Source organism: Xiphophorus hellerii, chromosome 7 (assembly GCF_003331165.1).
Source record: "Xiphophorus hellerii strain 12219 chromosome 7, Xiphophorus_hellerii-4.1, whole genome shotgun sequence".
Taxonomy (NCBI): domain Eukaryota; kingdom Metazoa; phylum Chordata; class Actinopteri; order Cyprinodontiformes; family Poeciliidae; genus Xiphophorus; species Xiphophorus hellerii.
Window position 1 is genome coordinate 6,327,802 of NC_045678.1, and position 23,045 is coordinate 6,350,846.

The 23,045-nt window shown below is 39.9% G+C and overlaps 1 protein-coding gene across 2 annotated transcripts in view; it reads right to left on the reverse strand.

The window, feature by feature from the left end:
• The window catches only part of man1a2 (mannosidase, alpha, class 1A, member 2), a 137,176-nt gene that overhangs the window by 38,202 nt on the left and 75,929 nt on the right, over positions 1–23,045 (reverse strand). For both annotated transcript variants that reach the window (XM_032568166.1, XM_032568165.1), the window contains exon 6: positions 12,653–12,733. In XM_032568166.1, the coding sequence (XP_032424057.1) occupies positions 12,653–12,733 (81 nt within the window). The remainder of the gene's footprint in view (positions 1–12,652; positions 12,734–23,045) is intronic.

Here is a 23,045-nt window from a genome sequence, read left to right on the forward strand (position 1 = left end):
CCGCTACCATCAAGCAAGAACGACGTCCAAACGAGCCACCGGAGCCGACTGCCCGGCAGCCGCACTCAGATAAAACTGGATGGTTTATGATAATCTTCTTCCTGCAGTGATTTCCTCCAGACATGAGCGTAGAGGAGGGGGAAAAAAAACAAGCTGCCATCAGGGAGCTGGATGGAAACCTCAAACAAGTATAGAGGGAATTGTCTAATTAGTGCTAGCATATTGTCTTTATCTTGTTTATGCAGTTAAAGACAGTAACGTTTTGTAGTAAATGCTTCTTCTAACATATCCCAAACTTGGTGCTTTTTAAAACGGCCCTCTTCAGGAAAAAAGTTACTACAGGCACTTTCAATCTAATTAGGGAAATTAAATATTAATGAGCAGGAAGATGCTTCAGATCAGATGTTTGTGTTCTGTCAAGTCTTATGTGCCGGCTTTAAATTATTATGCAGAAATAATTAAAAAGCCTCAAGGCTTAGAGGAGGGCTGCCATTCACTCGTAGAGCACTTCCTCATTTTGCAGCCTTCATAATGGATGAATGTTATTCACGCCGACAATCTGTCCTACCCAACCAATAACCACTGAATCGTGAAATTTAACACGGTTACACCGTCAACTAAAACAAAAACAACGCTCGAGTCCTCTTTCTCCTTGACACGTCTAATCACCGCAACAGGATCCCCCTGAAGGTCTACGCGCATTTTTTCTGTCGACATCATAACCGCTGTGGCGGCGAGACGAGATTGGGACATCGGGAACCGTCGGGGAGGACGGCCCCGGGCGGCTCTTCCTCCAGGGCTGACGGTTTGAGAGTCCGGCTCTTTTTTAAATGCATTACAGCGCTCTTTAAAATCGATCGGTCAGGGATGTATTCGGCGTGCGTGAACAAACCCACCCAGATCTGTGCACACACGAGCAGGAAATGGAAGAAGACCGGGCAATGAAGCCGGTTTGTTTTACAAATAAGTACGAGACAATACGTTTGTATTCAGTTATCACAGGTATAAAAGGTAGCAAAAAAAAAATTTGCTTTTGTTTTAAGGGATGCATGTTTTTCTCTTCTGACACAGATACCGATATTTGAGGTTTAGCATCAGTCGGCACCGATTTGATACAGAAAAGTAATGCTGAATTGACTTAAAATATAACTTTTTTTAAACACAGAAAGACAGAAATGTACTGAATTACTAATTTATTTGGTAACTGCACAAGTACAGCACATTTAAATACACCAACAGATTCACAAGCTTGGTCAAAAGTAAAAACAACACAACTTTGATGTATTCAGTCATTGCAATTAGGAGTAGATCAGCCAATGTAAAACAAATAAATAAACTGTAAGTGACAAAAACAAAATGTTTACTGCTTTGGTCAAACATGTAAATAATAAACTGCAACAAATTGTCTTTCAGATGGTTCAGAAAGTGCAACTAGGAATTCTAAAAATAATATTAAATAAATAGTAAAGAAGGACGGCCCTCAGAGCACAAATCATAGAATTACTCTGAGTAGATCTGCTCTTATGGATCGAGCACATTGTCCCCTATGAACGATCTAGAATTTTTTTCAGATACAGATATTAATATTGTCTATTTGTTTTATCAATATTAGGAAAAGAAAACTTGAATAAATATATATTTTTAAATTATTTAATAGAAAAAAGCTACAAAAAGCATCTTTGTTACAGCCACTCTTCAGAAAAAGCTTATATTTGTGTATGCTACCAGTATGAATTTTGTTAAAAGTTTAAAAAAAAAATCTCCTGTTGCAATGTGGACACATGCGGCTCATAGACAAGTGCAGCAGATAGATGTACTTATTTTTTTCTTTTCAAAGTTGGTGGATGTGGCTTATACTGACTAGACAGTATTATTCTATTATTTCTACGTCAAGTAAAAAGATTTCATCACACTTGGCTTGTTAAAAATGCAGAACCGTTTTCAGGATGTATACTGTCTCTTTTAGATGTTAGAAGAACTCAAACTGAAAGTGATCATATCTGTAGGAAATCAGTGTCACGGTAGCTGATGTTAGCGGTTTACAATCTTAGTAGACTGTTGCTATGTTTGGTTAGCCAAACATAGCATCCTGTGTTAACCTACTGAGCCAGAATTATTCGTTGTCCAGTTCATTCAAGAAAGTGCTTTGAACGATTGTAGCAATTTAAGTGTCCAAACAAGAAGCATGTTGCCAAGTGAGCCATATTTGATACCGTAAGAAGATCAATGTGATGTCAAATGTTGCAAAGTCCTTCAGAAATGTCAAACCAAACACACCTGCTTACAGAAATGCCTCGACTCGTACATTAAAACTGAAGACTGAACATTTCTCTTGACGGTAATGGAGAGAAAAAAAAAAAACACACTGAAAAAATAGGCTAACCTTACCTTATGAACTTATGAGGATGTAATAAAGTAATTTTATCAACCAAATTGCTCCACCGTAAAAGCACTGCGTACCATCCGGTCATGTAAAGCGACTAGCATGCTCTCTGGAGAACGCACTGGGCCACTGTCGACACGTAATGACGCCTCCTAAACGGATTATAGGGTAGACTGTGAAATGTGCTGCCTGGTAGGAAGGGCCCCAAGGGGACCGAGCAGACGAAGACAGGATTAAGTCACCCGCAGTGTGTTTGATTACCGTGTGTCATTTTTCAGACTTTGTTCTGCCACTTTCCCCATCAGCTGATCCATTTACTCGTATTGTTTAGCATTCACTGGCGCAGCATCGCAGGGAGGCCGAGACACAAAAGAGGAAGCTGGCGTGTGAAAACTCAAAGGGCGTCATCGAATTAGCTCCAAGAGGACTTCATTTGGTCCCGTCACAATATGAGAAAGTGACAGACTTGACGTCTACCTCACGCTGAGTGTGATTAGAAGTGATGCACTGATGTCATGATAAACAAGACGTGACTAAAGGATCATTATTTCCTTTTGAAAGGATTGTTTCTGCAGTCATCCTTCCTTCCTTCATTATTTAGTCAATCTACCAAGCTATCTCTACCTTCAATGTCGCATGTTTTGTGTATGGTGAATATGAACATGCAGCTATTTTTTTATGAACTCATATAACCTACATCTGAACTGTTTCAAATTTTATTACATAAATACAGCTGCAGGTCATTTTGAAATGTCTACTTCTTTTACCCATTCTTTGCAAAATTGCTCCATTTCAGTTAGTTTGGTTGGACAGAGTCTGGAAACGACAAATTCAGATTAGGCTTTAGATTTGGACTTTAACTAGGCCTTTTTTGACAATATTTCATTGCACCTTTGGCTCTACGTTCAGGGTTAGAGTCCTGCTAAAAAGGGAACCTCAAACCAAGTTTTGTGTGTTTAGTCATTTTCAAACAAATTACACACCAGTGGACTGAATTTACTAATGAGGTTAATTCTCTCGCTGCTGCTCTATTCCCGTGTTCTACTGCGTGACTGATCGCCTTGAGCTTAAATTCTGCGTCGTAAGCGTGTCTCTTAATAGGAGCCATTTTGGGGTCTTTACACAAAACCCAGCGTGCACCGCGCGCTTCTTCTTCTACGGGGGAAAATGAAGTCGGCGGCTGCTTACCGTAGTTGCGAGACCTGTTGTGGCTCAATATTGGTTCATATATAAGGCGCACCGGATTATAAGGCGCACTGTCGGCTTTTGAGAAAATTGAAGGGTTTTAGGTGCGCCTTATAGTGCGGAAAATACGGTAATCTGACTTGCACTTCTGCAAGCTGTTTTCCCGTGGCTTGTGTAAGCGTTGCAAGTTGTTTGTTTTGCAGGGTGCAAAGCCCAAAGGTGAGATGAAATTAGCATTTGCTCCTGTTCGTTGCGGCGCCCTCGATTCTCGGTGCGTCTTGCGCCTTGTATGTTCCCTGCTGGCTGGCACAGCAGCAGCGCTTGCTGAGCATGACAACTGAGCTGGTTTAGCAGCTCAGGCTCAACAGCTGCAGCTACAAGTAAATAGTTTGGCTCATTATGTGCTCCTGTCTTACTAAGACGAGACAAAAACGTTAATATTTGGTTTCGTTTGATGCTTTCATAATCAGTAAAGTCCTTTAAAACATTTGCTTACCATTTAAAATCACATTTTCATTCACATTTTTCTTTTCAATTCAAATTTAAAAGTGTGTAAGTGTAGAATTACACGGTTAACAACAATCAGTTCGCTCAATTATTTTCATAAAATGATCAACACAGAAAAAAGGTCAAAATATGTAGAAAGTTGCAAGAAAACTGGTCAGCTGTGATCTGGGGACACATTAGTCCACAGAGCAGCGTGCCTCCTGAACTCTGACCCGTCATCATCTAAAATCTAACACTGTTCTTCGTCATGTGAATTTTAAAAATTCTAATGCTTTTTAACTTATACTTTTATACGTTGTTCTTTTAGAGTTGCGTGTCTTTTTCTGTATGTCACATTGCTGCATCTTTTTGGGGATGAATAAAGTTTTATTGAATTGAATGGTTAGATTAGTGGAACGCAATGTTTTTTTTGTTTGTTTGGTTTTTTTTTCCAACTGGTTATCAAAGCAGAAATAAATAAATCTTCAACACTGCATTATTTTTGGTAAGAAAAATGTATTTTTCCCCAAAATTAACACTGCTGTTGGGTTGTTTTATCTTTCAAGAGATATCCATCTGATTTCCTATGAAAAACAAACACCCAGGCTGAGTGAAAATAATTTAAAACCTAAATCTGAAAGGCGTATGAAAAATTCTGGGTTTATCTGTAGCACCCAGAGAGGGAAAAAAAAGATAAGATAGCTTGCTTCAATATTACACAGAAATGGGAATCTAAATAAAAAATGTCAGTGCCGATTATCGTCCAACTGAATATTTGAGACCTTTAATGCTTTTATCCATTCATTTTTATTGTATACAATCTTGTCTGTTGTTTTGTATAAGAATAACATGCAAAATTGCTAAAAAAGAAAAAAGCTAGGGACGTGTCAAATGTCAAAACTGTACAAAAAGACTGAAAGACCAGCAAAGACGGCCAAGAAAGACTGGAGGAAAGATTTTTCCTTTTCCTTTCCTTTCGGATGAATGTCACCACATTCACCTGCCTGCAACTGTTCAGTGCTTGAAAGCATTAAAGATCTGCTAAGACAGCACATCGGTAATCATCGCGGAGACGCTCGGCTTCCCTGAAGGTATCCGTCTGCTCCCCTGCTGCGCCGCGGAGGTCAGGATGCAGTGCGGAGTTAGACTGGAGCCTTCCATTTCGGCTCGATGCGTTCAGCGAGTGACAAAACATCAGAGGGGGCCCGACGCTCCCCGGTGGGATCAAACAGGCCGGCGAGGGATACAAAGCGGTCCGGTCCCCGGCTTACAGCTAAACCGTTCCTTGTTCAACAATGAGCGGGTGTAGAGAGAGGATGAGCAGCTTGGTTCGGGTGGGAGAAAGGGATCTGATGAGAGCAATGTCATGTTGGAGGAAAACATGTGGGGGGAATACAGAAGGTCTCAAAATAGAATAATCTAGAAATGTGTTTTGGATCCATGGGAAATAAAGCAGGAAATGATCATCTACTGCTTTTTCCTTTCTCTCTTTTGCCAAATTGCTAAACTTTTGCTTTTCCGTTGCCTCCACCAAGTCCCACATTAACGTTTTCAATCCGCCTTGGCCTTCAGTCACTCTCCTGTCCTTTCAACTGTTTCCCATCATTATCTCTGTGTCTCTTCTCTGGGTTTCATCCGACGTTCCATCGTTGTCGTCCTCCATCTCTTTAACTCACTGCCTCCCATCTGTTCATCCACAGGATGGCTCTACCACCATGTTTACGCCTGCAGAGTCTAGGCTTCTCTTTTAGAAGCTCTCCGTCTCATTATGAGACGAAGCCAGACTTGACTCGCTCCCCTGACCTTGTTACCGCTCGCTGCAATCTGGTGCTCTGCACACTAGTCATCCTTGTCATTCTATCTTCCTTCTTTCTGTGGCTGATCACTTCCTCAACATCTGGCTTCTTTTCTTGTTTCTCCACCTATACATCCTCATTTGGGGTTTTCTGACATATCTTTGTCTTTTAAGCTTCCTACTAAATTCCAGACTCAGTCATGTTTAGCCAGTTTCTACAGTTTATATAAAGAATGTTTTTACTGTGGGTGGGAGGGATGGAGCAATGGATGACTGATAGACTGATGGGTAAAAGATTGAATGGACAAACAAGAATGGATTGATGGTTGGGTGAAGGGAGGGACAGATGGACAAATGTATGGAGTGAAAGATGAATGGATGGACAGTGTGGAATAGATAGCTGAACACTAGGATGGATGGATAGATCGATTAACGCTTGAACGAATGGGTGAATGCTACGATAGATGGACGAACACCTGGAAAGATGGACCAATGGATGAACACTTGGAAGAATGGACGGATGGATGGTTGGATGAATGATGGAACAGATGGGGGAATGCTAGGATGACTGGCTGTCTGGATAGATGTTAGAATGGATGGATGGATGATAGACAGCAGTGGATGGACAGGGGTGGACGAATGAATGGACAGGTGGAAGGATAGATGGATAGATTGAAAGAATTCACTGGCCCAGAAGATTTCTATGGATGAACAAACAAGGATAGACAGATGGTTGGATGTACAAATGCATTGACTGGAGGATGGATGGATGAACAAGGATGTACAAAGAGACAGGTAGGTGAAAGAATGGATTGATGGACAGAGTGATGAATAGATAGATGAGTACTAGGATTGATGGATGGCTGGATGTGTCCAGAATTTGTGGCCTTTATTGACAATAACCAGTCAATAAATGGGTAGTGGCAGGGTTAGGGTTAGGAAAGGACTCAAAGTCCAAACTTTTCCAAAATGCTCATGAGTACTGATTGCTGTTCCATCTCCATCTTCAGCAGAGCGATCTGGTAGCTCTTTTTGTAGTTCAGCCGCCTTGATTTATAGCAAGTTCCAAGTTTCAGTTTTAGGCTTTTTCACATCGTGGCTTCATAAACTCTCTGCAAACCAAATTAGGAGAGCACCTACAGCTTAAATGCAAATATTGCTTGCCTTTTTTCCTCAGCTGAATAAGCCTGGCAAGGTGCGAAAACAAGAAGAAAGAAAAATGTTTCTAAAGAGCCGAGATAGGGAGACGAATGTGTCGTGATTAAACACCAAGAGGGACAATGAAAAACACCTCGTTTGGAGGTTTTATTAGAATTAGAGCCCACCCACACAATGTTCATGGATAAAAAAAACTGATATAAATCCTTTTGCTTTGAGAGATTTGCTCTGACCTCAGGTACAATATGCAAACATGCTGAGGGGAACACACATGCACGCACTTGAGAACCGAGCCATTTGTGCAAATAACAGTGCTTTCTCCAGTTCTATAATTGAAGCATTAATACAACACCAGAAGCCCTTTCTGTAAGTGCTCTCCTCACTCTAAGGAAACAATGCCTTAACTTCACATACTAACAGTGGATGATTGTGCTGCTAACAACGCTGCTGCAGACCCGTTGTACACATCTGGAAGTCCAATTTCAGAACAATCAACAGTGGCCTTACATGTGGACAACTTCTGCTATTAGCAGTTCAACAGTACACGCTTATATAATGGAGACGTACCTTTGAGGAACTGGACCTGTAAGATTATATTTAGATTTCCTAATTGCACTCAACCACTTGAAAGGTTTGTTGTGGTTATTTTTTTACATTTGGTGTTATAATTCTAATTCTACTGACTGAACAAATGAAAGTTGTTTTTACATGTTTGACAAAGTTTATGAAGCAAGAAAAAACTTTTTTTGAATTCAGAACCGTCTTTCTGTATTAGCCGATACCAAACCTCAAACCTATCTTTATTGGTATCAGAAGTGAAAAATGTGGTTCAATATTTGTTTGAACAACGTGCAAGCAAAGAAACTCTGAAACTGAATTTCTTTTTACCAGGTAGCTAAAAGAAACCATGTTCATAATCTTACCTGACCCAAAACATTTTGTCTGATTATTAGACGGTGAAAAAATGATTACCAATGTGTTCATAGTGAATGAAAGTATCTGGTTTCCACTGTAAATTTTGAAGTAGTTTTAAACTTTTACTTTTTACCCTTTACATTTCTCGTCTTTACAGAGTAACATAAGCATAACCAGTGGAAATCAGCTGGTAAAATAGTCCGCTCAGAGCCTCCAGACTTCCTGGTTGTATTTAAGTAACTGCAGCTTTAAAACACAAACATTTCATTAGATTAATGGGTGCCAGTAACTATATTTTGCACATCATTACCATCTGTGCTTTCCTGACAGAACATAAATCCAAAGGGAAAAGCGATTAAGCTTTCCTTTCAGCCGACGTAAAATTTTAGCAATCTAAAAAGAGGTTTTGGAAACTGTAACTTTTCACAATATGTTATACCTTGATACAGGTAATCGTCCCATTCCTAGTTATGTTTTTATTGAAAATATAACCACAAAAGTAATTATAACTATTTTTTTCCGCAAAGACTACATTTTTACTGTGTTCTTGTCCTCAGTTTTAAACAGTTTCTCTTTTTTCGAAAAAAAAATTAAATTCAAACTTTAACTCATCATAGAAAATAAAGTCACTGGTGATTTCTGTTGCCAATTCTCCATATTACATCTAAAAGTGGCAATAGGAACAATGTTATATTACGTTTAAAAGCAAATGAGAAGAAATCTATGATCCATGCATTCTGCTTTATGCAGGCAGGCGGGTGGAAAGTTCAAGATAGAAGTGATGAAAACAGGAGAGAAAAAGGAAAAAGAAGCATGACCATAGGGGGAAAAAAACATGGTGGCGACATTAGAGGAAAATAACACAGAGACAAAGGAGAAAAGCTAGAGACAGACATGGGAGTAAACACAATCCATCACTGCTCCTCCGAGATCTCTCCGAGACCCGAACCACTTCCTCCTGAATACTGATCTCCTGCTCTTCCTCTCTACATGATGCCACTTTTCTTCTCCCAACTGTATTTCTTTCGCCTCGGCCAATCGGTCTCTGTTCTCCTCGTCCCTAATTCGTTTCCCCCCCTTTGCATCAGATCTCTATTTGTTCTAAAACAAATAAAACCATTTCACCCTTCTCGTTTGCCTGATGACAGGATTAGAGCCAACCATTTGGGCGTTTACTTATTTCATTTTATTTTTTTGGTGTAGCCGTTGGCAGCTTTGGAAATGCGTGGTAGACCTGAGTAAAACCTGCGAAATGTTATTCACATTTAATAATGAGCGGCTGCAGATGAAACGCAGCACAGAAGCCAAAGGGGAAATTTGCAGATGGTGGCTGAAGACGGAGAGATGACCTTTGTGTGGGAGAAACATCAAAACTCTAAATGAGCCAAGAAGCCTCTCCAACGCAGAGCCGGACTCTGTTCAGCCGCTTCGCCCAAGTCCGCCCACTACAGCACGGCTTCCTCTGGTTATTAGACTCTTTAAGACCTGCTGTGATATCAAAGACTGACAGGAGGCCTTAAAAAGTAGGACTCAAGCCCGTTGACCTCCGATACATTTCACCACAACCTCAAACTTAAATGGATTTTATTTTACTGTGAACTCAAATCTCCAGGTAAGATACTTTTATCAGTAGGCAAAGTTTGCTGAAACAGGCTTCGCAGAGATGAGCTATGTTTCCATCCAACTGTCATGCAAATGTTGAGTTAACTTTTAAAATGTTGCAAAAAAGAAAAAGAAAATAAAGTGCTAATTAGATAATTAGAATGGAACACACATCCCAGAAAAATTGAAAGTGATCCCCTCCGAACTGAAGGTCTGGATCTGGAAAGTATTCCAAGTTTCATGCCTCTGGTAAGGCACAGACAAACCAGTGCATGGGAATGTTGGGTATGCTAAGAGTTATTCACAAAATGTGTTTATACGTCCTCTTTATTGAATTCACTCGTTTTCAGAAAACCACCTCAAGCAAGCGTAAAAACGTCTCAGCAAAATTGAGAAAGTTGTTTTGGATTTTGCCGTTTCCAACAACCTTTTCGAATGTCGTACTTCAAAATGCGCATGGAACGATTTTCCTCTGCATATCAGGCAGGCTCTGTCGACAACTGTCGCAAAATTTCATTTGAAAACATATGTTGACTCAACAATTTTTAAAGAAACAAGGAGTAATTTTAGTGGCATCCACCTTCTATTTATAATCTCTGTGTTGGTTCTTAACTTGGGTAGTGACCATTTGTCCATGAGAAAAAAAACTATTCAGATTGATTAAACTAAAGGCAAATATAACTCAAATAGTCACTTGTATTATGGATTATATATACATAATGTTATTTTATAGCACAATCAAATCATTATGTTACATTCCATTGTCATAAAAAAAAATACAAGTAAATTTCAGTATTTGTTTCCGAAAGTCAAAGAGTTCAACTTATTCTCAGGATTAAACTATCGGGCCAGTGTAATGACAATTGACAGTGGCTGTTCTTAAAGGGGCAGTGTTATGTGTTTTCCATGCATATAATTCAATTTTACAGCACAATCAAGTAATTGTTACAGTCGTTAGAAAAATGCTGTATACAGTATATCAAATATGACTTGAAAAACATTTGACTTGGTAATTTAACACCTTCAAATTGGAGCTCTGTCTCTAAGAAATTCCTGCTCTTTCTGAAACTCCGCCTTCAGGAAGTCATCATAACATGGCTCCTTTATTAATCTTTTACCAGTGTTTCACTGAGAAGTAGCTCCTATAATGAGCTCAGCAGATGCTCAGCTCCACCAGGTGTTTGCTAATTGCTGCTGGCTAGTCTGAAGGAGCTGAGTGGAGGAGTTTATGAGGTTGGGCTGCTCTGTGAGGCAGAAGCTTGGAAACTGCAGCTCTAAGGAGGAGCTTTATTCCTGAAGATGGCACTAGGACCAACAAGACGCTTCGAGCAGCTGAAAGGTTGCCATGGAGATTAAAGGATTTCATGAATATAAGCAACACTCCAGATCTGTTTTTGATATGAGAATAACATAACGTGATGTAAAGCACAAAAACTTACATTTTACATAACAATACATGTCATGGCAGTAGGTCAGAGCTAAATTATCATATGCGATCAGTTGCTGAGTCACCTCCTGCAGCAGAGCGCACAGTCTCTCACTCATTCCTCGTTTTCGAAGCCTGACCTGGCAGTGTGTAACCTGGCTGAGTAGGTGCGCTCCCCAGGGAAGAGTGTGTTGCCAAGGACGTGTTGCCAAGGATGCTTAGAGCGGTGCTTGGCAGATTATTACCACCGCTGAGGACATGAGGCCCAGCGCCGGGGGACTGCTTTAACAAGGTCGGGCTGCACAACTTCAAGAGCAGTAAGAGTGTGGAGACCGGCGGAGAGGGTGGGGGGATGGCAGCTTCCGGGTCGCTAACTGATCCAGAGGTTCTCGCTCACATTTGCTTACTATTTTTTTTTTTTTTTACTATTAACACAGAGGTACATAACGACTCCCCTGAGATGAAGCCATCTCTCTGCTGCAGGCTGACTGCACCAGTTGGGAGGGTTAAGTGCCTTGCTCAAGAACGTGTCCACAGAGTGAAGAATCAGTTCCTCCTGCTTTTATCGTCCCTCAGCTATTCATCATTGTCATTCCCTCTTTCTTTTTTTTAGCAGTAACAATCACCTCCAAACATCCTCCACTCATCTTCACAGTCCCAGCGCACCTCTCCCCTCTGCTCCCTCCATCACTGTCTTTACCTCCCACGCTTCATATCCTTCCTTTCCCACCACCCACAGCTTCGGTTATTACTCTAGTGGGCAATGATGAATGTTTGGGTGAAGAGGGTGGAGTTGACTGAGTGAAGGAGACGGGGGATAAGGGGGTTCGGGTTGCAGAGAATTGGCTAATTTTTGTTTGTCAGTTTAAAAAATTCTAAGCTGGAATTACAAAAACAAGTTCGCCTAATGGAAACACGACAATTTAAAAAAAGAAAACGTGTTTTTCAATAAAACGTTTTTGTGCTAGGAAAAAGTGGTTATTGGGGTGTATCGAAATTAGCATACTTTCCAAAATTACAACATTAACTTTTCCGGATCACGAGTCACATGATCAACGACCAGATGTTACTACTGGCAGAAAAGATGAAGAAGACGACAGGAAGTGGATGGAGGATGATAGTGTGCTTTAGATGTTTGATCCTCAACTATTTACAATACAGCTAAATAGTTGTATTTAGATGTATTGCATGTTTCTCTTTTTTTTCTTCTGGGGAAAAAAAGGAGAAACATTCATTTTAGAGGGAACATTTTTTTAAATTGCAATAACTCTGCAGGTAACTTCCTGCCTGGTATTTTCCCATATAAACAGTCTCTTTCAGAGCAAATGTGGGTTTAAAATCTGTAACAAGATCAACTTTTATGTCATTCAAGGACTGGGGGGGATGACCTGAAGAACTTTCTACTGATTATTATTTCTCCAATGCTACTAACAAGGACGGACGCAAAATCTAATTTATTTCAGTATTGATTTGGCAAAAAAAAAAAAATCTCACGTATCAAGTAATGTTAATGGGACAGACTTCACTGTAAATCTGTTTTCTCCTACAATTTTGTTTTCAAATCTCAGAGGCAAGTAGAAAAAAAAAAAACTGCTCAAGTTCCAACATTTTCACCCACTTGCTTGAGCTGATCACATTTCTAACAGTTGCAAAGACGATAACATTCAAACCAAAGTTACAGTGAAAAGCGTAAGGCACTTACTTCCTGTCCAGAGAGGTAGTACGCTGCCAAGAGTCCCCCGATGAACCGAATGTTGACCTCGAATACGGACACCTCGGCATTCTGGGAAAACAAGAGAAACAAACTGAAGACACAGAAAATCATGGCGGACATGTAAACACTTTAGCTCGCTGTGAGTGACAGGAGAATCACAATGGCAGCCAATATTGTCATAGCAACATGCAAAACCATTGTCGTCCGACGTTTTCATAACATTTTGCAGCTCTTAGAATGTATCCCTCCACAGATTTAAGGAATTCATCCTCACATACTGAAATGTAACGTTGCTTGCAGAAGATAGGCGCTTTACATACAATCTGAGTGAGCTCATTTTAAAGGAAATGCTCTTACAATGCTTTGTTTGTACTTAGGGTTCATGAATGCAGCCTATAAGCCAATAAGTGTCACTTCCTGTTACCTAACGCGGTTTCTGAAGCTTCTCTTGTCATTTACTCATTGACTGTGTGATTTCTGCCCTTTTATGTCAGGACTTGTAATAGGCTGCTAAGACACCTTTACAATACACTTATCTAGTGAAAAAAGGAGAGTTTCTTGTTAAGCTCCATCTCATATTCAATCACAGCCATTTCATTATCAGTAGATTGCTGTTCTTTCACAGAACAGTGTGGTTCATGCATGGAGATCCGTTCTTCCTTTGAACAACCTCCCTCTATTCTCATGATCTGTTTGAAGCAGGACTGATTGACGCCGTTTTTTTTACATGATAAACTCGAAGTGAGTGCAGCTCTAAGTGGTTCTAGTTGGAAGAGTAGGTCACATGAAAGTTGAGAACGTTTTAGAGCAAATGTCTGCAACATTTCTGCTAAAGGCAAAAAGAACATGGTGGCTGCAGCCTGTCTGGGAGTGTGGCTCAGTCTGTTCTGCTCATACTTATCTGGGACGTTATTGGGGCCTGCCATGCAAAGCAATGGCAGGAACCTATTACTATTGCCGGCAGAAAGCGTCTCTTTAAGTATTATTTATTTTTCTTCCGTAACCGTTAATGCGGCTCATACCGCTGCGTGCACACCTACAAATGAGGTATCAAAACGTGCAGAAAATTCACGCCATTGGAGCTATTACTTTTGGTGGGATTCGGGGTTAACGTGGCGACATAATTCGCAAAAAACTACGAAAAAAACCCCATTATAAGTCAATGGGAAAAATCCTACAAATACCCTATTTTTGAGGATTCTCTGTGTCGTCACGAATTCACGTAGAAATGCCATTCAAATTTCATTTTGTAGATACGTCTGTGATCTCTTCGAAAGTGAAGACGGCTCGTCGATACCAGTTACGGTTTGTCCACAATTTGTCTCTAAGCGACCCAAAGTTTCTCATTTTTCCTAAAATTAGAGTGTGAATCTTCCTGAGTGCCCCTCTGCTAGAGTGAGAAATGAAGACAATTTTTCACCCCAAAATAATTTTGAAATCGCCATCACGCCCACAAATATCGCACGATTGGTATCAAAATCGGTCCTCACATTGATACGCCTGTCTGCTCCGGTAAAATGTTTTCGAAATTTATCTAGACCGTACGGTTTTCTGTCACGGTGCTTCAGAGCAAAGTCATGCGACAGGATTTTCTCAGGCTATCTCAGGCTGTCTCCCATGTATTTGACTAGAATTTCAGATCTGGGCACAACATTTCTTTCTCTCATCACTGTTATTGCTGTGAGGGAGGTACAGATATGAATCTCGGGACTATCGCAGAAGACACATAGCCCTCTCATACGCTTCAAACGCTTTTCGAATATGTATTACGGTTCCCGAACGGAAAGGATTTGTTCCCAATGCTTTTTTTCAGTACAACTGGCTGGCTCAAACAGAGTATTCTCTGCCCCAGCCTCTCTCACTAACAGTTCACACTTTGGTGAGAAAATTATTTACCATAGCAACGGAACTCAAGAGGCTATTGGCTGATGATTAGGACTACAAATACGCATCACTGTAGTTCTATCTATAGTGGAACCCTCAGTTGAAACAGAGCAGGACTGAACTGGCCTTTAGAACTACTTGCTGCTATGGGCTGTATATAACTGATTTAACTCAGTAACTGTTACACATGGGATTAGTTTGGAACTTTAAAATTAAGCATAATGAAAATTTCAAAATAAAAGCCTTGAATATTTTTACATGATGTAATTGCTCTTTTTGGCTTTATATGACTTTTTCATCCAAAGCACTGTTACACATGGTAATAGTTTGGCCCTTTGAAATGAAGCATACTGAAAATTTCAAAATAAAAGCCTTGAGAATTTTTACATGAGATTATTGCTGTTTTGAGCATTATATAATTGATTTTATCCAATGACTGGTATTCATGGGATTAGGTTGGCCCTTTGAAATGAAGCTTAACAAAAATTTCAAAATAAAAGCCTTGAATATTTTTACATCATGTAATTGCTCTTTTTGGCTTCATCCAAAACACTGTTACACATGGGATTAGTTCGGAACTTTAAAATGGAGCATAATAATAATTTCAAAATAAAAGCCTTGAATATTTTTACATCAGGTAATTGCTCTGTTGAGCATTATATAACTGATTTAACCCAATGACTGTTATACATGGGATTAGTTTGGACCTTTGAAATGAAGCTTAACTAAAAATTTCAAAATAAAAGCCTTTAATATTTTTACATCAACTACTTGCGTTTTCAGCATTATATAACTGATTTAACCCAATGACTATTACACATGGGATTAGTTTGGCCCTTTGAAATGAAGTTTAACAAAAATTCCAAAATAAAAGCCTTGAATATTTTTACATCAACTACTTGTGCTTTGAGCATTATATAACTGATTTTATCCAATGACTGTTATTCATGGGATTAGGTTGGCCCTTTGAAATGAAGTTTAACAAAAATTCCAAAATAAAAGCCTTGAATATTTTTACATGACGTAATTGCTCTTTTTGGCTTTATTTGACTTTTTCATCCAAAGCACTGTTACACATGGGATTAGTTTGGCCCTTTGAAATGAAGCATACTGAACATTTCAAATTAAAAGCCTTGACAATTTTACATCAGGTATTTGCTCTTTTGGGCATTATGTGATTTTTTTATCCAAAGCACTGATAAACATAGGATTAGTTTGGCGCTTTAAAATGAAGCTTAACAAACATTTCAAAATAAAAGCCTTTAATATTTTTACATCAACTACTTGTGTTTTGAGCATTATATAACTATTTTAACCCAAGGACTATTACGCATGGGATTAGTTTGGCCCTTTGAAATGAAGTTTAACAAAACTTCCAAAATAAAAGCCTTGACAAAATTTTAAATCATACTGAATGGTGCACGTCCACCTTACTTAACGTTCTTGTGATTCTCCACATGCTATTGATTACGTTGCAGCGTTCTTTAGCATCGATGCTAATTTGTAGCGTGACAACGCCGGGCCCAAACCGACGGGCACGCCTTGGCAGGCCCCGGCTAAATTTCTTCAGAAATTTTCTAGTTGTTAATGCATGCCTACTCCCTCTCTTCTAATCGAAGAGCTTACACCCCAACAACCCAAACTGATAGAACATGGGATGTTCTGTCAGCATCACGGTTGGTTGCTCCTACATGGAGCCTGCTGCAGGCGGGGAGGAAGACCCGCTGTGAGCTTGCAGGCGCACCAGAGATAAGCAGGGGATCTCTGGTGCGATCTCTCTAGAATTTGCTCCCAACGACCAAATAATGAATAAAAACCCACAAAGTGAGAACTTCTTAAAGACGCATCCATCTTTTAGTTCGCACCCAAAGATGTTCTGTTTTACTGTACATTTTATTCAAAATGGTTTTGGGAAATGGTGTCATCTCCAGAAAACAAAAACAGGACTACTCAGCAGTTTGTGAGGATGGGTGAAAAACCTCCGACCGTTGGCCAATAATGAAAACATTGTAGGGAGACAGAAAAATGGGGAAAGAGAAAGGAATATGCTTTCCATATTCTGGGATATGGAAGGCATCTTTTCACCACCTCTTCTTAAATTTACCTCCACAAAGACGAAGAAAGAAAAACAAAGAGATTAAAAGACAAAGACAAGGAAATAAAGGCAGAAAGGCAAAGACACAGAGAGAAAAAAGACAGAATTACAAATAATCAAAGTGATAGACAGAAAGAAACAGACAAAAAGAAAAAATCCAAAGATAGACAAAGAAATAGATAAGGAAATAGGCAGAAAGAGAAATACAGTCAGACAAAACAGAAAGAAAGATGAAGACAAAGAAAGCTTTATGTGAAAGAGATTGAAATAGCAAACTGGCTTGCACACTATACAATGGCATAATTAATATGATGTCATATGATACCTGTAAGTTTTACTTCAGTTCATGAAAAAAGATACAAATTATTTCAGAATATTTAGGTGGTAAATGATGAGCATGAAAGGAATTTGGAAGTAATCTTTGCCATAAGGTGAACACGTGCAATGATGTGTCCAAATAGGTTGAATCTTCTGTAGCTACACAGTCAATTCACTTTGTAGTGTTCCTGAAAAGTCCAGGAAGTACCATGTCTCTGATTCATAACTAGAAGACAAAATCTGACATAAACTCGGTCAGATTTGATGACAATTGAGGAATGTGTCAGCCAGGCATCTCAGCCAAAATACTCAATTCAGCAGCAGCTTATCAAGCCAGGAGGCAAGGAAACCAAGCAGACTGGGGATTTTTTTTTCCACTGACAATCGTCTGTCGCAGGTAACGAAAAGCTGCGAATGGAAAGGGGAATGACAGGGACACGAAGCTTAGCAGAGTTTAAGATTACAGCTTTAACTGTGTCAGACCATCACAGTTCATTTCAGGGGCGCTGAGTGGCAAAATGTCTACAACAGGCAACCCGAGTTTGAGCCCCGTCATTGGTTCCTTTGCCGCATGTCTTTCCCCACTTCCTGTCAGATTAATGTGGAATAAAAACCACTAGTGCCAAAAAAATATTGTAAAGTTAATTTCATAGAATTTTAGCACACAATGAAAGCACCAAACTGGGCAAGAATGGACTCAACAGCTAGAGATAATTTCTCTTGATCTACTGCGTTGGCCGATCTAACTCCTCACCCTTAGACGGGTGATTAATGAGATTGTTAGCCAAGTCTATTAACCTGGAGGCTGAAGCTGGATCCAGACCTCCTGCCGACACATCCATCAGGTGAAGTCGAGCTATGGTGTCAGGATCCAACCTGGACACCTGACAGTCCTCATTGTGCTCAGTGCCTGCTTAAACCAGCATGGCAGCTATTCAATCAATCATGACTTGTAAGGTTTGTGGAAGGGGTGATAAGCAGGTCTAATTCAAATTTAGTGACGAGACAATATGATATTGTTGTTAGTTTAAAAATTATCAAAATACATTAAAGATCTGCTGTTGTTGTATCAACTTCCAGACCTCTCAGGTCTTCTGGTTCTGGGGATGCAAAGCAAAACCAGAACCAGCATTCAGCTTCTATGCACCACAAATCTGGAACAAGCTTCCAGAAAACTGCAAAACACGAGTTCCTTTAAATCAAGACTAACAACCAACCTGTTTAAAGTTGCTTTAATCCATAATAAACGAAACATTAACCAACATATCTGATGTGTACTGATGATTTTATTGATGGCACTTGACAAAATGTTTCTGATTTTGTCAAACGTTCACAAGCGTTGACTATATGACTATATGATGTTTAGGATATTTTCACAATGTAAAGCACATTGATCTGCCTTGTTGCTGAAATGTGCAATACAAATAAACTTGACATGACTGCACTGATGAAGAAGGTGGAAGACAGTAGGTGGATAAATGAGGGACCACCGCCCTGCATGTTTTATGTGTTTCTCTTCTGCCACACACCTGGCTTGAATAAGTGAATAATTAAAAGGCTTCTACAGCAAGTGAGACAGAAAACATGCATGACAGGGGTCTGTGAGGACAGACTTGAGAAATACCAGCAAAGACCAAAATTAAACAGTTTAAGGTCACAAAGACACAAAAGAAGAAACATGAAAGTCAGTAGGATCAAGAAGGGGAATGCTGCTAGGACTAGAGCTCCTGTTGGTGGAGAAGGTCAACCAACCAATGGAAACGTTTGGTTGGTACACAAGAGAGATAATGAAGATGGTGACGCCAGGATGGAGTGGACGGAGCCCGATTTCAAGGTTGATTTTTCAAAGAAGCAGAGCTGAAGGAGTGAAGGGTAGAGATTGATGGTGAGACCTGTTGTAAGGTGCTAATATAAAGACAGATGGCAGAGCTGGAGGAGTTCAGAGGAGGATGCCGGTGGAGAGAGATGGAGGCAGAGGAGTTACCGTGGCGACCCCATGAAGGGAGAAGTCGGGAGAATTACAGCACCTCTCGTGCAGGCGCAGAAGAGTAATTAAACTAGACCAAGAGTGATGCTTTCAATTGCCTAAATGAAAATCCAAACTGCCAGCCTCGGAGCTCTTTAATGCAGGCCGGGCACAGCTGCAATCTTTAGGGTTCAAACGATCTGTGATGTAAGACCTGCTGCCAATTACACCGCCAGGGCTCTCTGGGACTGTTCAAGACTGCTGTCCCTCCAGACCTGATTAGCAAAGGACCAGGGCAGCAGGTAAGTAACTGTGTCGCAATAAGCAATTAATCGCGTAATAAATGAAAATGAGATTGGTCATTTCCATTCTGATGGGGTTTTTTTTAAGGGTAATTTTGTTTACAGAGACTTCATAATCTATTTTGGTTGTGTGTGGTTTTTATTTTCCTTATTTATTGCTTTTGTTTGCTGTGCTTTACTTTGGATATTTAAAATGTCTTCCAGTTCCAGTGTGGATTGTTTTGTACAAAAATAAAGTTTATTAGAGTCTGAAAGAGCAAACTTGAGAGAGCAAACTCACATTATTATGCTGGTAACACTTGAAAATGGTCTCAAAACAACAATATTATTGTTGTTTTATTATCATCCAATAAAGTCTGTTATTGAGACAAGCCTAGTCGTACTTGCATAATTATGCATATATCATTTTATTTGAAAATGGTCTTAAAACTACAATATTATCGTTTATTGCAGTAATATCTGGGGCAATTTATTGTCCAGTAAAATTTGTTATTGTGACGGGCCTAGAGGTCAAGTGATGTCATGACCTTTCTGCCCAGATTTACCATAAACAAGAAAAACCTTTTCATCCTGCTGCAATAGCTTTCATATTAGCTGAAAACGGTTTAAAAACAACGATATCGTTTATTGCAACAATTTCTGGGACAATCTGTGATCTAGTAAAGTATGCCAGGCTTACTGAATCATCATGTCACTATCATAATCATATCCGTTAAAAAATGGTCTCAAAACAATAACATTATCGTTTATCGCACTGGACCATTTAACGTCCAGTAAAAGAAATGTATCGTAACAGGCCTAGAGGTCGGGTGATGTCATCCTAATCCACGCAAATCTTTCCATCATGCTGCACCATTAGAGAGAAACACCCAACACTCCTCTGCCTAATGCATGCAGGTGTGAATCCGAGTCCTTAATGAGCGCAGAGTGACACGCCTCCCTCCTCCTCCAGCTTGTTAACAGAAGCTTCAAGTCTCATCCCTCTCTTCTCCTCCCTCTCCATCCCCTAATCTCTCCTCTCCAGTCCCTCTTGTGGAATCAAAGAGGCTCTCTTCTTCTGCTGCCTTCTTAATGCTTCACACCAGAATGTTTGCATCCCACTCCACTCGCGTCCTCCTGTTGCTGTCGGGCTGCCACCAACTTGTGGGCTGTTCATGAAGAGGCAGTTGTTTCCAGAAGCAAGTTTTCAATTTTAATACATCTTTCAATCTGACTGCCAATCCAAGACTGAAAAAACACGTCTTTCCCTGGAACACGTTTCTATTCTCTCCATTTTAGTAACGCTCATAAGGTTTTTCTCTCTCTGACAGTATCTTTGACCTTTAAAACCCAACTGCTGGAGTTTGTGTCAAACCCACACTCATCAATGTTGACTCATGGCACAAAACTGACATCTTCTCATTTAAAACCCCCCCAAAAAACTTATCCTGGGCTATGTCTTGACCTTGCTCCCTCCGTTCATTACTTCTTTTTATTCCACAGCTTGACCACAGCGATCAGGAGGTTAATTAGCCCTCCAAGTGTCAGGCTGCAGGAGCCCCCTCTTTCTACCTGCCCTGTGACTGCCTCAGGAGGGGGACTAACAAGCTTGGTAGTCAGTTGATAGAAAAGGGGGGATGAAGTGCAGGCAGAGAGAGGTGAAGTGATAACCAAATGTGGGCAGTGAAATTGTGGTTGGACGGATGGGGAAAAAAGCTGAGAAAATCACAGGAGGAAGAAAAAAAAGATTCCTGTGATTCAAGATGAGATTTATTTCCACACAGGTGGACTTTGTTTACCAAATACATGCAATTTCTTGCCCTGGATTATACGGTGTTTTCACACCTGATGGTTGGGCAAACTGGGTTCGACTGAGAACTGAAATTGCAACATTTGTCTCATTTTCAGTTGGTACAATTCACTTTAGCACTGCACTGCACTGAACCAAACCCTTTCAACAACCTATTTCCCTCCTCGCCTGTGATGGCGCTGCACCAAAAACAACATAAAACCTCTGAATAAGACACAGAGTGCAACTTCCTTCTTCACAAAACATAAACTGAAATAGAGTAGCATCAGATTATAGAGGTTGTAGGATTTCTCTTTGGCAAAAGACCATCAGCCATTTCTCTTGGTAGAGCTAGACTAGCTTATTTGTTTTAGGGCATTCTGTATTTACCCAGAATGCCCTAGTCCATTTCCTGATTTTGGAGTGGTCACTCTCCAGTCCGTTTGGCGTTCACATATACATTCAAATTGCACCAGAGCTCATTTCAATTGAGCCGAGACCAGGATTTTTAGGCGGATCAGAGTTCGCTTTTTTGGTTCGCATCAGAGTTTGATTGCGCATTCACACCTCCACAAACAAACCGGACTTTCCAGGCAAACCAACTACAGTTTGATTAAAGCAGACAAAACAAGGTTGGTGAATGATGCACTAGAGTAAAAAAGGCTAATAAAAGTTTGTGAGGCGCAATATATTGTCACTAACACTGATATCGGCCGAAGTCGGTCATTTTTAAACATATGGGTATCGGTCAATATTACCAACTGACATTGATTTTCATTTTGCTGCCATTTGTGTGTCTGTAAGGGGAGTGAGTTGGTCATGTGAGTTTGAGTGATGCAGTGTGGGACTGTGTGATGCTTAACGGAAGCAGACAAATCACAACAGGAAAGTCATCTTACAATGTTAAAAGGAAAGAGAAATACATGCAAAATCTGTAAATATCAGTTATTGGCCATAACAGCAATATTAATATCGGATATTGATATCGGTCCAAATTTTCATGTCTATGTACCCCTAAAAAATGCTTTTTTCCCCCTGATTTTTGTCCCCCTCACTTCCTCAAAAAAAGTTCCACTTGAAAATTATTTGAAACTTAAAATCGCAATAAATCAATTCAAATTCAAAAATAACAGATTCCAAAAGGAAATGTAATTGAATTTAATAAATAAATAAAAAAGAAACACATGAAAGTATATGCTTTTCATTGGAAAAAAAATGGGAAAAGGTGTGAGATTTGTAAGTACTCTTTTTTGTAAGTTTTCTTAAAAAAGACTGCATGACAGAAGGAGAAGATAAAAAAGACACGCAGTTAGGAACAAGACAGACCATAGGGCAGATGTACAAAGAACACAATGCAAAGAAGGACTGCTGTTTGTAGAGGGGGGAAAAACTGACAGTGGAACAGATGGAGAATAAAAAGACGAGACGGACATAACAGATGAGGAGGGAAAAGAAATAAAAAAATTAAACTGTTAACGTTTAGTGTTACTGAGAAGGAGAAACGGCAGGCAGAGTGAACATTACACAAAAAAAAAAGAGAGAAAATTCCAAAGGAGAAAAGCAACCATAAAAGGTAAAAGAAAGTTATAAAAGAGAAACATAAAAAAGGAGACATCTGGTAACAAAAGGAGGACTGGAGCAGGAAAATAAATCAGATGAGCTGCAGAGAGGATGGACAAATCCTCAAAATTTAGCAGACCTTCAATACTGATTTAAAGCCTAATCAAAAATAAATATGACTAAGATTTCTCTTAATGATGAAGCAGCCCTAAGTGACGTGCCTTGTTGTTTCAGTTCTTCCATGACAACATGACATGTCATTGAAACGATTCTACCCTAACTAGGGCAGATTACCTCTGAGGTGACGGTGGGATGTTAACAAGGGAGAGAAGCGAAGTTTCATTCATCACAGCCTGGCAACATCTGCATATTATCAGGTAATTGCACAAAATGGCGTGTTGCAAACCCAACAAATTAGCATGAGTTAAAGTCAATCAGGCACGGCTCCATCACAGCCAGCAGGTGACTGAACAGATTGGCAAAACGAA